This window comes from Danio rerio, chromosome 19, assembly GCF_052040795.2.
Source record: "Danio rerio strain M-AB ecotype USA chromosome 19, GRCz13ab, whole genome shotgun sequence".
NCBI classification, from domain to species: Eukaryota; Metazoa; Chordata; class Actinopteri; order Cypriniformes; family Danionidae; genus Danio; species Danio rerio.
The window spans coordinates 42,459,084-42,475,866 of record NC_141039.2 but is presented as its reverse complement, the minus strand read 5'-3'; the positions used below and the strand labels follow the sequence as shown (position 1 = coordinate 42,475,866).

The window sequence follows — 16,783 nt, the reverse complement described above, 5'->3', positions numbered from 1 at the left end:
AAAAATATAAGATATAAAAAAATATAATTATAAAGATTTAGTCAAATGCACACTTCAGTGTATAAAAAACCAAACTGAACAATTAGCTCTTAATGTATTTGAGAAGTCACTGTCGGTAATAACAAACAACAATTTTTTTTACATAATTTTTATAAAATAAAGCCATCAAGTAAAGCTTAACTCACACACTTTTTCTTGAAAATAAATCAAAAACCAAAATATTACATTTTGCACCTGCTGCTTGCCTGATTATATTCATAAACTTGACTGCTTAAGGTTAAGATGATTACTAATCTTAAAAATAAGTTGACTTTGCAGCACGTCAACACCACATTCTGTCTGTGTTAGTTTGAATTATGTGAGCTGCAATCATTTAAATTAGTCAGACTAATGTAATTCTTGTGAATGTAAATTTAGACCCAGGCTGAGACTGTCCAATGTGAAGGAAATTTCTACTGCCCAGCTGAGAAGTTTTGCTGCAAGACTGGAACTGGCCAGTGGGGCTGCTGCAGCGGTAAAACAGACTTCATATCACTGTATTAATAAGCATGGCTAATCAAGAAGCATAATATAATACAATTCACTTACAACCTGTATTTCTGTTGTTTATAGAGTTGGAGTTGTAAGCAAACAACCACTGTTACACTGGTTCACCTCTTACTGAAGACTGTCAAAATGCAAGAGGCTCCAAACTTCATTCATGTTTCAGGCTATAGTTTACTCTTACTGAATTAGTGTGAAATAAAAACTAAAAGAATTACTGTCAAAATGCACCGTCATTTAATAAATCTTTGTGATTAGTGGGAAAAGAGATTGTTTTTATTCATTTGTTTGTGGTATTTTTATGAAGTAATCTATGGTTATGAATAGTTCCTTTACTTGTCTCAACCATATACTGCACAACAGTTTTGGGATGACTGACGATATGATGACGGACAAATGTAATGTTGCGTTTCTGATTTAAATGAGAACGACTAACAAAACAATCACAACTGCTGCAGTCACATTTTGTAGTATGTATTTTATATATCTCACTGGCCATATTAATAGTTTCACCTTGCAAATAATGTTCTGCGGTTTGAAGGTTCAAGAAACTCTTGAGTACTTTTTTTTATTTTAATAGATTAGTGTGTGTTGAGCATCAGTTAAGACAATGTTAGCACTTGTCAGCTTTAATTTTAGGGTAAACTGGATAGTTTTGAGCTTTTGTCAGCTAATTTCAGCTTCGGGGTTTAAAATGATTTTTGGGGCGGGATCAAAATGCGTGATGTAGCCCAAAACTGCAAGTGCAAAGTGCGCGTGGGTTTTTCATTATTATTCAGGGCGGAGTTTTCTAATCCTATGAGAAGAGCCGGCTTCTTAATTATTCATGACTGCAAGTGCTTTCCGAAGGCAAGACAGCGCTGCAAGTGCCAAGCAGAGAGACACAGACCCACGGCACACAGTGTTTAGCTGTTCATGAAGGCTCGTATGTGTTTGTTTCCATAATCCACGGGGTTTGTTGCATGTTTTTCCCCGCGATGCTGTCAGGGCCGATACAGCAAAGCTGTTTGTGTGCAGCAAGCATTTTTGTCGGGAGAGCAAGTGAATTAGAGAACGGCGGTAGTTGTCTTTTATTAGGAGTTCGTTCACATTTAGACACATCACAGTGCTGCTGTGTTTGCCTAAATCCTCCAGATTACCAACTTAAGGGCTAATGGTTAAAATAGACAGGGCAAGAGACCTGCTGCACTGAGTCTGCATTCAGACCCACGGATTGAGGAAAAAAGTCCTCATTTAGTGTTTATATAAACACGATTATGTTTATAAGGATATAAATTGTGGTTGTGTGTATATGAATTTACAAATGACAAATGTTGCAGTGCATTAAATTACAGTTCATTTCTTTGCATTTTAACTTTGTAAACTATAAAATCATGCATCTTCTCATTTTGTGAGCTAACTGACAACAGTTGTTCGCTCCCCTCCTTCTCCCCTGCTGGCCACGCCCACTCCTGCCCTTTGCTCGGGGAGCTTCACGCCCATTATGATGTGTCTTTTGAAAAAAATCTGAGGTAGACCTGAAACAAAAGTGGGGGGTGTCATGACCCCCCCCCCCCCCCCCCCCCCCCGAATGATTACTTCAAAACCATTTGCGCACACTCAAAACTGCACACTGGTTTTAAACTTTTTTGAGTTTCTTTCTATCAATGTTTAGGTAAAGTTACTTTTTAAAAGGAATAGGTTACAATCTTAAACCCATCTTAATAAAAACAAAGTGACAACAACAAATTTAGTAACTTCATTCATTCATTTTCTTTTTGGCTTAGTCCCTTTATTAATATTACGCCCCAAGTCTAGGGGAAACAAAAAGGGCATAATAATCGAAGAAAAAAACAAATGTGTTGGGGTGTTGGATTTCCCAAACTAAACAAAACTTAAAGCAAAAGATTCCCTTCGGTCGACAACCAAACTCACACACTCAGTTGAGAGTATATATGAAGATATTTATTATATAAAAATAGAGTTTATATAAATGAGCATTTCGTCAGGGGGACCACAGGCCAAAATAACAAACAAAAGAATCTATAAAATAAATCCACTAAATTACCTATTACTATTTAAAGAAAAATACAAGAATCTTACCTTACTCCCTAACATAAACAAGGTCAAAAGTAATCAAATAAATAGGCAGGTCACCCCTACAGGCTCAAACTCTCAAAAATATTTAAACATATGATGGTCATCAATACAAAGTTGGTTGTTGTTGGTCGTCGGCCAAAGGGGTGAGGGAAACCCAGGAGCTCCACTCCAAACACCGAACGCACAGAAATGAGCTCTTCGAACCCTGCCGGAAGCTCCCTTATATACAGGCCTCGGAGACCAGCAGCCAATCAGAGCAGGGAATCACGCCGGTATGGGAGCCTATGAAACAACAGAAAAACAACAAGGAGGCGGGACAAAAGAAAAAGAGTACAATCCGCAATAATAAATAAATAAATAAACTCCAGTCATAACAATTAATAATGTCAGCGGAAAGAACAGTCAACTTATCCAGCATGTGTTTTACGCAGCAGATGCCCGTTCAGCTGCAACCCATCACTGGGAAACGCCCATACACTCTCATTCACACACATACACTACGGACAATTCAGCTTGCAATTCACCTATAGCGCATGTGTTTGGACTGCGGGTGAATCCACAGAACCCAGAGGAAACCCACGCGAACACGGGGAAAACATGCAAACTCCACACAGAAATGCTCGACCCAGCGACTTTCTTGCTGTGAGGTGACTAACAGCAAGAAGCCACTGCGCTGCCACAATGCAAAGGTAAAATTCACAAGCAACTATGTGCATGTAAATATTTTAAAAGAACATTCTCTCATAAATAATCTTTTCATTCATCTGGCAGAGTGTACTACCATTTGAGCAACAGGCATTCCAGAAACAACACGAACACTGGGAGGAATGACTGAATTTTGCGAAGAAAAAAAATTGTCAAACAAGATTTTTGGCTGAAACTAAATAAATAACTAAAACATTGTTCACTGTAAGACATTGTCTTGTAGTGTGCTTTACTTGAACAGGTTTAACCTCTGGTACAGACACTGCCTATGAAAAGGAAATACTAAATAAATCAATATATTATAAAATACAGCAGATAATGTACATAATATACATAATAGTTCACCCCCTAAAATGAGCATTCAGATATTACACACCCACTCTGGTGTCGTTGTTATGACTTACACACGTCTTCCTAATTTGTGCAAAAGCGTTACGATATTTATTTCAGAAGTTTATATTTTATTTGCGTTTCTTCAAAATTCTTGCAATAAGGGCTGCAAGAACAATAAATTGTTTCAGCATCGATATCGCAATATGCGTATCTGCAATAGTCACATCGCAGGATCTGCAATGTTAATTCTGAAATATGGTTGACCAGGAGCTAAAGAACACTTGATTTGTAGAGTCACTGTTAAGGTTAACCATATTAGAGTAAACGTTTATCATTAGTATGTTTTAAGTCCTGTGATCGAGCATTCCAAGAGAGTTTAAAACATTTAGGGACAAAAATGAGGATGTGTAGAGCTGTAACTAAGGTTAATTGCATTCTTACTTAGAATTTTTGTCTTGTTTCTGGTCCAAATATCTACATTTCAAAGCAAAAACAAAATTTTTCTCACCTTACTTGCTGATAATTTAGCTTGTTTAAAGGAAAAACTCTTCATTTTGATTAATTTATTACTTCTGAAGGTGAAACAAAACAATATTTTTACTTAATCTAAGAATTTGAGATCTTTTGACTAGAAATAAGACAAGGCAATGTAAAAAAAGCATAATTTTCGCTTTGTGACTAATCAATTTCAGTGCGTGAATACTGTTAGACTGTCAAACAAAGCCATTCAATCCACCTTGTGAAATTATTCATATCGTAATAGTTAACGCAGAAAAATAAAACATCGTAATGTGCAATTTTTTCAATATCGCGTAACACTACTTGCAATATAGGTCAAGTGTCCAATGGGATGAATTGATTCTGTGATACAATTCATTTTGTGTCATATGAATAAATAGAAGCAGGACAGTTTAAAAAATGTCTCCTTATGTATATCCTTAGGATATATATATATAGGGAGAGGCAGTGGCGCAGTAGGTAGTGCTGTCGCCTCACAGCAAGAAGGTCGCTGGGTCGAACCTCGGCTCAGTTGGCGTTTCTGTGTGGGGTTTGCATGTTCTCCCTGCCTTCGCGTGGGTTTCCTCCGGGTGCTCCGGTTACCCCCACAGTATAAAGACATGGGGTACAGGTGTATTGGGAAGGCTAAATTGTCTGTAGTGTGTGAATGTGTGTGTGGATGTTGCCCAGAGATAGGTTGAGGCTGGAAGGGCATCCGCTGTGTAAACACTTGCTGGATAAGTTGGCGGTTCATTCCACGGTGGCGACCCCGGATTAATAAGGGGACTAAGCCGACAAGAAAATGAATGAATATATATATATATATATATATATATATATATATATATATATATATTGTAGCGAGTCGGGTAATACCACGTCGCCCTGGGCACAAATCCACACCAGCTGGATCATTCATCAACCCCGGATCGCTCACAGCTGGACCTCATCAGCCAGGGAGAGATATAAGCCAGCCCCACACAGGAAGAGTTGAGCTTCATTACACATGACTCCCTGCGCTAACGCTTGTCTCTCTCTGTCTCTCCCACAGCCGAATCCAGCTCGTGACCGATCCAACACCATACTTCTCACCAGCCTTCACCATCTCCCCGGAGCACTTGAGCACGCACCCTTAAGAAGAGCACTCATTCACCCCATTATCACTTGTAAATAAAAGCACCCTCCGGGGCATTGTTTGTAACTTCATCTACGGTGTTTGTGTTTTCCCTCTGCCTCGCTACAACTGGTGGAGAATGCGGGCATTGCAGAGGGAAAAATTCAGAAGAAACACTCACCATTAAGTAGAAAATAACCGCTGAATTTTTCTCTGTGTTGGTTACAGACAGGCATCCGCTCTCTCTCTCTCCCACGCTTCCTCTTACTCGGCTGTCAACATCCCGTCGCCATGTCTGTGGAAGAGGTACTGCTCCACCTAGCGGAGATCTCCAGCAAACAGAATTCCATCTCTGAGCAACTTACAGCCAGACAGGATCGACTGGAACAGCAGCTCCGCCAGGTGGCCAGACACCATTCGACTCCCGAAGTGAGTGCGCATCATCACCTCACTAAACTCAGCGACCTGGATGATATTGACGCCTATTTACATACATTTGAGGTTATTGCCGAGAGAGAAGGCTGGCCAAAAGAAAACTGGGCGAGAATGTTGGCTCCGTTTCTCACAGGAGAAGCGCAACGAGCATATTTTTCACTAGAGACACCTAAAAATGAAGATTACAAAGCGTTAAAAAAGGAGATATTAGCCAGAATGGGGCTATCCACAATCAGCGCAGCCCAACAGTTTTCCCAGTGGTCTTATGACGAGAAACAACCAGTGAGGACTCAAGCAGCTCAACTTTCTCGCCTGGGAAGGCTATGGTTATTGGGAGGAGATCCCTCGGCGGTCCAGGTCGCTGAGAAGGTGATCATCGAGAAGATGATGCGTGCGTTACCCCGACGTTTGCGAACACTCACCAGCATGCGAAATCCTGAGTCACTGGCCACCCTGGTGGAGGCGATCGAGCTGGCTGAAGCTCACATCGCCAGAGATAATGGGGAGAGAGCGGCTCTGCCACCCCGGAGGGTAAGTGCACCTTGGCGACCGGTGGAGGGCACAGCGCGACCAGGCGGCAGACCAGCGGTCCCCAGCCCGATGGACGAGCCGATGCCCACCGAGCCGACGACGCACTCGACCCCGGCCTGGACAGCAGGGTGCGCGGTACACCGCAATATCCCTCCCGAAGCTCCCACCCATAAAGTCCAACTAGAGGGAAAAACACAAACGGCCACGTTAGACACAGGAAGCGCCATCACTCTGGTTCACCCGAAGACTTTGAAGTACCGCCAGGAAAGTAAAAGCCTTATTCCAATCACGTGTGTACACGGTGATACCCGCCACGTACCCGCCCGAAGAGTGACCATCGCGGCAAAACCAGGCAGCTGGCGCATCGAAGTCGGGGTAGTTCCAGATCTTCCTGTGCCCCTCCTACTGGGCAGAGACTGGCCGGGGTTCGACAAACTCCTCACTCACCACCACGCTCTATCGGCTCGTTCAAAGAAGAAGAACAAGTCACGGGCTCATCGGGACCGCAAACCAGCGCTGATGACCACCGAGAGCGACAGAGGGGGTGAGTCGTCAATATCCGCTAATTTATATTTTGATCTGTTTCAACAGATAACCGCAGGAGGCGATTTTGGCAGAGCACAGAGGGAAGATGAAACGCTCAAACACTGCTGGCCACAAGTAAGGATCATCGACGGTAATGAGCGACTTCCCAGCCCTCACCCCCTCCCACATTTCATTGTGGAAAATGGTCTGCTATACTGTGTCGCAGAGAGGCGGGGGGAAAAGAAGACACTACTGGTCGTTCCAAGGACCAAGAGGGAGACGGTCTTAGAACTGGCACATACCCACCCGATGGCTGGACATCTGGGAGCGGCTAACACGGTGAAAAGGATCCGCGATCGTTTCCATTGGCCGGGGCTAGACGGGGAAGTAAAGAGGTATTGCCAGGCATGTGACATCTGCCAGAGAACGTCTCCCCAACGACCACCCCCCAGCCCTCTAATACCACTACCCATCATAGATGTGCCCTTCACCCGAATTGGTATGGACTTGGTAGGGCCTTTGCCGAAGTCGGCCCGGGGACATGAGCACATCCTTGTTATCCTCGATTATGCCACCAGATACCCTGAAGCGATTCCCCTGAGGAAAGCCACGTCATCGGCCATCGCGAAGGAGCTGTTTCTGCTATGCAGTCGAGTGGGAATCCCAACAGAGATACTGACCGACCAGGGCACCCCCTTCATGTCCCGGTTGATGGCAGACCTCTGTCACCTCCTCAAGGTAAAACAACTAAAAACCTCAGTATACCATCCACAGACTGACGGCCTTGTCGAGCGATTTAACAAGACTCTGAAGCAGATGCTCCGAAGGGTGGTGGCAGAGGACGGGCGCGACTGGGACCTCATGATCCCGTACGTGTTATTTGGTATCAGGGAAGTCCCCCAGGCCTCCACAGGATTTACCCCCTTCGAACTGCTGTTTGGCCGCCAACCCCGAGGCCTATTGGATGTGGCTCGTCAAGCCTGGGAGCAGGAGCCAGCCCCCCAGCGGTCGGTGATTGAACACGTACGGGACATGAGAGAACGCATCGACAAAATCATGCCCATCGTCAAACAACACCTGACCGAAGCCCAGCGCGCCCAGCAGAGATTGTATAACCGGCCCGCCCAACCCAGAGAGTTCCACCCAGGGGACAAGGTGATGATACTCATACCTACCACAACGTCGAAGTTCCTCGCATCCTGGAAGGGACCATACACGGTGGTAGAAAGGGTAGGGCCGGTAAATTATCGAGTCCGTCAGCCGGGACGAAGACGGGAAGAACAGCTCTACTATATTAATCTGATGAAGAAGTGGGTTGCAGCTCCAGGTCATCTCGTTGCCTTCGCTGAAGAAACTCTTCCCGTTGTCCACATAGGTGAGCAACTCTCACCAAACCAGAAGGCGGAGCTGCAAGCCTTGGTTGGTCAGTTCAAGGATGTGTTCTCGGAGAAACCGGGCCGAACCACCATCATCCAGCACAATATTATCACTCCACCTGGCACCATCGTCCGGCAAAGGCCTTATCGAGTTCCAGAGGCTCGCAGGCTGGCTATCGACGAGGAGATCCAGAAGATGAGAAGGTTAGGTGTCATCGAACCATCCCGTAGCCCGTGGTCCAGCCCAATAGTGATGGTCCCCAAACCCGATGGCACCCTCCGTTTCTGCAACGACTTCAGGAAACTCAACGAGATCTCCAAGTTCGACGGGTACCCCATGCCTCGGGTGGACGAGCTGCTGGATAGGCTGGGTGGAGCCCGATTTATCTCCACTATCGACCTCACCAAAGGCTACTGGCAACTTCCACTAAGTGACGACGCCAAGGAGAAAACCGCCTTCTCCACACCCGGTGGGCACTGGCAATACCGGGTTCTTCCCTTCGGGCTCCACGGGGCCCCAGCCACATTCCAGAGAATGATGGACATCCTGCTGAGGCCCCACCAGCCATATGCAGCAGCATACCTGGACGATCTCATCGTCCATTCTGAGTCATGGGAGGAACATCTATCCCGGTTACGGAGGGTGCTCGTAGATCTTCGACGGGCTGGGCTCACAGCTAATCCCAAGAAATGCCACCTGGGTCTAGCCGAAGCCAGATACCTCGGGTTCCACATTGGACGAGGTCTCATACAGCCACAACAAAACAAGGTCAAAGCACTACAAGAAACTCCACAACCCACCACAAAGACCCAGGTACGTGCATTTCTGGGGTTAGCGGGCTACTATAGATGTTTTATACCTAACTTCTCATCCATAGCCAGCCCTCTGACAGACCTGACCAGAAAGGGGCAGCCGGAGAGGATAAGATGGACCAAGGAAGCCGACGATGCATTCCGAGCCCTTAAGACGGCCCTCACGTCCTCACCGGTACTGCACGCACCTGACTTCGGCTGCCCCTTCATTCTTCAGACGGATGCTTCCGACTCGGGCCTGGGCGCGGTCCTCTCCCAGGTCCACGGTGATGAAGAACATCCCATCATGTACGTGAGTCGGAAGCTTACCCCCGCAGAGACCCGCTACGCAACGGTGGAGAAGGAGGCCCTGGCGATCAAGTGGGCAATCCTGGAGCTAAGGTACTATCTCCTTGGCAGGAAATTCACTCTGGTGACCGACCACGCCCCGCTACAGTGGATGGCCACAGCAAAGAATAACAACGCTCGGGTCACCAGATGGTTCCTGTCGCTCCAGGATTTCAACTTTGACGTACAACATCGAGCCGGGGCCTCCCACGGAAACGCAGACGGACTCTCACGGCTCTGGTCAGGATGGGCAGGTCTGTCGAAACATTCTACCCCCCCTCTCAATACACTGCTCTTCCTTCGCAGGATACCCAGGACCAGGACGACGCTAAGGGGGGGGGAATGTAGCGAGTCGGGTAATACCACGTCGCCCTGGGCACAAATCCACACCAGCTGGATCATTCATCAACCCCGGATCGCTCACAGCTGGACCTCATCAGCCAGGGAGAGATATAAGCCAGCCCCACACAGGAAGAGTTGAGCTTCATTACACATGACTCCCTGCGCTAACGCTTGTCTCTCTCTGTCTCTCCCACAGCCGAATCCAGCTCGTGACCGATCCAACACCATACTTCTCACCAGCCTTCACCATCTCCCCGGAGCACTTGAGCACGCACCCTTAAGAAGAGCACTCATTCACCCCATTATCACTTGTAAATAAAAGCACCCTCCGGGGCATTGTTTGTAACTTCATCTACGGTGTTTGTGTTTTCCCTCTGCCTCGCTACAATATATATATATATACACAGTTGAAGTCAGAATTATTTGCCCCCTATGAATTTTTTTTTCTTTTTTAAATATTTCCCAAATGATGTTTAACAGAGCAAGGAAATGTTCACAGTATGTCTGATAATATTTCTTCTTCTGGAGAGTCTTATTTGCTTTATTTCGGCTAGAATAAAAGCAGTTTTAATAAAAAAAAAATAAAAAAAAAACATTTTAAGGACAAAATTATTAGCACCTTTAAGCTATATTTTTAGAGAGCTAATAGTTCAGGGGGGCTAATAATTCTGACTTCAACTATATATGTTAGCCTCCCTGAATTATTAGCCCTCCTGTTTATTTTTTTCCTCAATTTCTGTTTAACAGAGAGCAGATTTTTTTAAACACATTTCTAAACATAATACTTTTAACAACTTTTCTCTAATAACTGATTTATTTAATCTTTGCCATGATGACAGTAAATAATATTTTACTAGATATTATTCAATTCATTTATAAAGCACTTTAAAACAACACAGTCGACCAAAGTACTGACGACAGAGAGTAAAACAAACTTTAAAATACAAATAAATAAACATAAAATGTCAACATCTCACACTGCCCTAAAAGCCAAATTGAACAAGTGGGTTTTAAGAAGAGATTTAAAAACAGTAATGGAAGAGGCTTGTCTAATATACAATGGCAACTCATTCCACAATTTTGGTGCAGCCACTGCAAAAGCCCGATCCCCTCTGAGCTTTCAACTGGTCCTGGCCACAACCAGGAGGAGGTGGTTGGCTGACCTGAGCGAACGAAAAGGTGTGTAAGGACAGTGAAGCCCAGAGAGTTAAAGGGGTGCAGCACCATTCAGACACTTAAAAACAAATAAAAGTAACTTAAAATGGATAGTGAAATGCACGGGCAGCCATTGAAGAGAAGATCAAATCGGGGTGATGTGCTCAAATTTGCGTGTGCCAGTTTAAAGACGTGCAGCTGCATTCTGAACAAAATGCAGTCGAGAAATAGAACACTGACTCACCCCAAAATAAAGGGCATCGCAGTAGTCCAAGTGGGATATAAAAGCATGGATTACTGTTTTAAAGTGACTGTGTGATAAAATATGCTCAATTTTGGCCAGTTGTCTCAAAGTGAAAGAAGCTAGAGCGAACAACAGACCGTTTGCCATATGATGGCAACAGAACAACAGATCTTTGCCATGATGACAGTAAATAATATTTTACTAGATACTTTTCAAGACACTTCTATACAGCTTAAAGTGACAATTAAAGGCTTAACTAGGTTAATTAGGGTAACTAGGCAGGTTAGGGTGATTAGGCAAGTTATTGTAAAATGATGATTTGTTCTGTAGACTACAGGAAAAAAATTGCTTAATGGGGCTAATAATTTTCCTTAAAATGGTATTAAAAAATTAAAAACTGCTTTTATTCTAACCGAAGAAAAACAAATAAGACTTTCTTCAGAACAAAAAATATTATCAGACATACTCTAAAAATTACCTTGCCTGTACGTGTGTGTGTGTATATATATATATGTATGTGAGAGGAACTACTGACTAAAGTGACTTATCACATCACCATGCTTTCATATCCTTATATACATTACTTTCATTCAAACACTTCTCCAAGTTCATGATCCTGTTTCTAAATGCCATGGGTCACAAGATAACTGATAAGATTTCCTGTTAGTATAAATCTCAACAACAAATCTGATGAAGTTTCCAGTAATTGCACTGGGAGGAGTCTGTCTACAAGTATAAGAAGTACAGCAGAGAATTACCGGACAGAACGACACAGACAGCAGCAGAAGCATCCCGAACAGGAGGAAACCCAGCCAGCAAGGTAAATGTTATTACATCACTCTCAGCTAATGTATTATGGGTAAAGACAACTAATTGTAATGGGTAGTATTGTATACAGTCAGTGCACAGCATAAATGAGGGCAACCCTCTTTAAAAGATGAATCTCTTTATCATTTCTCAGTAAATATAGCGTCAATATATTTTGATCCAGACTTTACTTTGGTTCTGTCAAATGTAATGTATACACACAAGTATATTATTGTATTGACCTGATTCTTTATTGTGGAAGTGCGCTTATTTTGCAATTGTTTTAGAACTTCCGATTCAGTAGTCTATGGTAGAAATGACTACGAATAATAAACCACAGAAAACGGTCAAACTACTCCCTCTACAAACAAGTGTTTGCAGAAAAAGCAAAATCAAATAATAAGAAAATATCAGTTTGCAACATCAAGCAGCAGAACTAGCTGTTTTTAACTTCTAAAAATGAATGGAAGTAAATAAGACCGGAAGTCTCAAGTTAAAACGATTCAAATGGCTGTGCCCGCTCTTACGCGAAGAATAAGGTCAATAGCATCCTATAGAAAGTTTTAATTTAAAAGAGAGATAAGTCGGGGTGTACTCATTTATAATGGGCAGTGTCCTAAATTAAACTAAAATAAAATATAATAAAATAGAAAACAAAAATGCGCTGATAAAATAAAAAAAGATAAAATATACCTACTACTCTCCTATTTCACATTTTCAGATGTTCCCAGTGTTGATGTTACTCATGGCGGCTCTGGTGGCTGCAGATGAGCCTCTGCTTGATCTGTCTATCCCGGTGGAGACTGTAGACACCTCTGCCTCTGTGATTCACTGCGATGCTCAAACTGTGTGTCCAGACGGAACAACATGCTGTCTGAGTCCATATGGCATATGGTCATGTTGTCCTTACTCAATGGTAACAGAATCTCGAGTTAATATGTTTCTACTCATAGTTACAGGGTTAACCTTTGTTCACTCTTTCCTCTGCTTCAGGGTCAGTGTTGCAGGGATGGGATTCACTGTTGTCAACATGGATATCGCTGCGATTCCACCTCCACCCGATGCCTGCGGGGCTGGCTGACGCTGCCATCGTCCTTCCAGAAGGCCACCAGAACCTTCCAGAAAGATCAGGTATGGCAGACCACTGTAAAAATAAAATATGTAAATAAAATAGTGTGGTGCAAATACTAATTGCATTCAAAATAAAAGACTAAAAAGTTTCTTTGCAAAACACACACTTACATAAAAACAAAATTATACAACATTTTTTTGCATCAATATTTAAATTGATATATTTAAGGAAGGAAATTTTCACAGTATGTCCGATAATATTTATTCTTCTGGAAAAAGTCTCATTTGTTCCATTTCGGCTAGAATAAAAGCACTTTTTAAATTTAAAAGAAAAAAATTTTGGTCAAAATTATTAGCCCCTTTTAAGCTATATTTTTTCGTTAGTCTACAGAACAAACCGTCACTCCGTTAAAAATAAAAAAATAAAAATAAAAAGGGGGCCTTATAATTCTGACTTCAACTGTATACACAGTACACACACACACACACACACACACACACACACACGCACACACACACACATACACACACACACACACATATATATATATATATATATATATATATATATATATATATATATATATATATATATATATTTTTTTTTTTTTTTTTTTTTGGATGCGATTAACTGTGATTAGTCTTTGCCCAGCACTAAAATAAATGTAAAAAAATCTAATATAAACATTTCTAATTCAAATAATATATTAAGATGATAATGATATATAAATATTAAAAAATATTACTAAAGTTAGACATGCAGATATTCAATAATACACAGTGTGATATTGAACATGCATGATATTGTTATTGTTAAAATACTGTGAGTAAATATTCATTATTCCTTTTTATCACATCAATTATCACGACAAGAAAATGCAATAATTACCATCGTATCCTTGAATGCACTACATTTATATTTAAGGTATTTTTTATTGTTTCAAAATGTATTTTGTTTCAGTGTTACTCAATATTTTTAAGTAATTGTCTGTGAACTGCAGTCATTTCTAAGTTAAAATAGTTTCTATTGTATACCTATGTGCTAGTAAAGCATCTTGTGCTACAGTGACCTACATGACAATCTTTACTCTCGATGTCGTATGACTTTGAATCACCACTTCCCTTGGCAATAAAACACCGTTTCAACACTTTCAAGCTGCAAACAATGAAACAATGTACAATAAAAGACATGTGACTTTCAAGCAGTCAAAGGCCACAGTCATGTTAAAAGTTAAAATCAGTTGTTAATTCAACTTTATTAGTGCTTGAAGACATTATAAGTGCTTGATTTAGGAGAATAGCAAATATTGCATCTAGAAAAAACTGTTATAAAGATTTGGTCAAATGCACACTGCAGTGTATCATTCATTCATTTTCTTGTCGGCTTAGTCCCTTTATTAATGCGGGGTCGCCACAGCGGAATGAACCACCAACTTATCCAGCAAGTTTTTACGCAGCGGATGCCCTTCCAGCCGCAACCCATCTCTGGGAAACATCCCCTTACACAATCACGCACACACTTACAGACAATTTAGCCTTCCCAATCCCCCTGTACCACATGTCTTTGGACTGTGGGGGAAACCGGAGCACCCGGAGGAAACCCACGCAAACCCAAGAACATGCAAACTCCACACAGAAACGCCAACTGAGCCGAGGTTCGAACCAGCAACTTCTTGCTGTGAGGTGACAGCACTACCTACTGCGCCACTGCCTCGCCCCACTGCAGTGCATACAAAACCAAAATCTACAAATAGCTCTTGATTTGAAAAGACACTGTAGTTGATAAAACAAAGAACAACAGGGTTTTAATTACGTATAATTTTTAAGGAACAAAACCATCAAAGCAAAGTTTAACTCAAACCCATAAATGACAAAGCGAAACATTGAATTCTTGACTGATTTCATTCATGAACTGGATTGCTTAAGATGCTGCACATTATGTTTTTGAAAGTACGATGTGATCCTGAATTAATGTCTATGTTCATTATTTTTGTTTGATAATGTAATCCCTACACCTAAACCCAACCATAACTGTATTTCCCAAATCAGAAGGGAAAAATAGTTGCATAACAATCATGTAAAAGTGCATAAACCTAACCATTAGCCTAAATTTAACATGAACGGTAAACAGTTATCACTTCATTTTGTAATTGTTATTGGCTGATTGGAATGTTGTTCCAGGATCAACATAGATGTTAAGCACATGTCCCACTTGGATAAATCAGGTTGGCGTTTAAGGCAAAGATGATTACTAATCTTAAAAATAAGTTGACTTTGCAGCACGTCAACACCACATTCTGTCTGTGGTAGTTTGAATTATGTGAGCTGCAATCATTTAAATTGGTCAGACTAATGTAATTCTTGTGAATGTAAATTTAGACCCACGCTGAGACTGTCCAATGTGAAGGAAATTTCTACTGCCCGGCTGAGAAGTTTTGCTGCAAGACTAGAACTGGCCAGTGGGGCTGCTGCAGCGGTAAAACAGACTTCATATCACTGTATTAATAAGCATGGCTAATCAAGAAGCATAATATAATACAATTCACTTACAACCTGTATTTCTATTTTTCATAGGGTTGGAGTTGTAAGCAAACAACCACTGTTACACTGGTTCACCTCTTACTGAAGACTGTCAAAATGCAAGAGGCTCCAAACTTCATTCATGTTTCAGGCTATATTCTTACATCCAGGCTGAATTAGTGTAAAATAAAAACTGATAGAATTACTGTCAAAATGCACCGTCATTTAATAAACATTATTAATTTGGGGGAAAAGAAATTGTGTTCTTATTCATTCATTCATAGTATTTTTATGAAGTAATCAGTGATTGTGAATGAATTTAATGCACTGTAAAGCCCAACAGTCCACTTTATCAAATGAATTGAGTGAAAGAAATGTACAATATAAATCAGGAAGTGATATTACAAAGTGATAAGAACAATAAGTAAAAAAAGAAAAAAGTAATATGAAGAAAAGAAAAGAAAGAACAAAATGAAGAAAAGGCAAGTACAAAATTAAATAAAGAAATTAGAAATTAGAAATACAGAAAGCATTAATTACTAACATCCTGGAAGCATGATATTTTCATAAGTTTCTATTGACTTGCAGATTTTTGTTGTTGTTAGATAGACGTATAGCTTTAAGCAAGAAATCAATTTCAATTAAATAATGGGCAAATGAGGGAGAGGATTTAAGAAATTTTTGTTTGTGGATAAAGAATTTAGCAAATAATATAAAAAAAAGTTATAGAAATATTCTTCATTTTTATTCTTGGGGCTTGAATAACAACAAATGATATTTTTCAGTTTAAAGATTTGTTTTGTTGATTGGGATTTCTTCAAATAATTACATAGATCTGACCAAAACAGTGAGATTTTACATGTAAAATACATGCGAGTCAAAGTTTCCTGATTTTCCTGACAAAAGGAACAAATATCTGCAATATCAGTAAATTCTGAGATAAATGCATTGACCGGGTATATTTTGTGTAGAATTTTAAAATGGATTTAATTTGCTTTGTTTGGGATTACATATTTATATGGGAGAAGCATGTTCTTTTCCAATCAATATCTTCATTAAAGCTGACCAATATGATTTCTTTCTTGGAGCAATATGATTTTTTTGTTGGACAATTCGAAGAATAAGTTTGTTGTTACATTTCTTAGTATTTTCATTAATAAACACTTCCTCGCACTTTTCCACACACGTGGGTTTCAATGTGTAAACAACAGTTAACCTCAATGTGTGTTTGACAGGATCATTTATATATCTTACCACATACTGTATCCGCTGGTATACGACTTTAAACGAAGAATTACCTACATAAATTTGCAAAATGCGTCCCTGAAGGGAAACGCTCGACAAGTTAAAATGCGTTAAATCGAT

The 16,783-nt window shown here is 41.2% G+C and overlaps 3 protein-coding genes and 2 long non-coding RNA genes across 6 annotated transcripts in view; 3 read left to right on the top strand and 2 right to left on the bottom strand.

Annotated features, from left to right (window-relative positions):
• grna.2 (granulin a, tandem duplicate 2) overlaps window positions 1-809 on the top strand; it is a 3,206-nt gene extending 2,397 nt beyond the window's left edge. The window contains 2 exon segments of the mRNA NM_212756.2: window positions 418-514; window positions 613-809. Coding sequence (NP_997921.1) covers window positions 418-514; window positions 613-626 — 111 coding nt within the window. The 3' untranslated portion in view covers window positions 627-809.
• Window positions 1-16,783, bottom strand: part of rbm48 (RNA binding motif protein 48) — a 49,195-nt gene that overhangs the window by 23,288 nt on the left and 9,124 nt on the right. The window lies entirely within an intron of this gene.
• The window catches only part of grnas (granulin antisense), a 25,575-nt gene extending 8,792 nt beyond the window's left edge, over window positions 1-16,783 (bottom strand). The window contains 2 exon segments of the long non-coding RNA NR_003147.1: window positions 12,521-12,971; window positions 16,673-16,783. This is a non-coding gene — a long non-coding RNA (granulin antisense).
• On the top strand, window positions 3,237-3,535 carry LOC148679823 (uncharacterized). The gene is made up of 2 exons (XR_015945460.1): window positions 3,237-3,311; window positions 3,394-3,535. It is a non-coding gene; the product is annotated as an uncharacterized LOC148679823 (long non-coding RNA).
• Window positions 11,755-16,492, top strand: grna.1 (granulin a, tandem duplicate 1). 2 transcript variants are annotated; one of them, NM_001020802.2, is given in 5 exon segments: window positions 11,755-11,840; window positions 12,549-12,743; window positions 12,821-12,958; window positions 15,278-15,374; window positions 15,473-16,492. In NM_001020802.2, coding segments are annotated over 4 exon segments (444 nt in total). In that variant the 5' UTR covers window positions 11,755-11,840; the 3' UTR covers window positions 15,487-16,492.

What these genes read in the sequence shown, in the direction of transcription:
- grna.1 (XM_087294420.2), top strand. Translation starts at nt 12,549, where the DNA reads ATGTTCCCAGTGTTGATGTTACTCATGGCGGCTCTGGTGGCTGCAGAT. An exon ending in CATGTTGTCCTTACTCAATG is followed by an intron (nt 12,744 to 12,820) that starts GTAACAGAATCT and finishes CCTCTGCTTCAG; the next exon opens with GGTCAGTGTTGCAGGGATGG. An exon ending in GAACCTTCCAGAAAGATCAG is followed by an intron (nt 12,959 to 15,277) that starts GTATGGCAGACC and finishes ATGTAAATTTAG; the next exon opens with ACCCACGCTGAGACTGTCCA.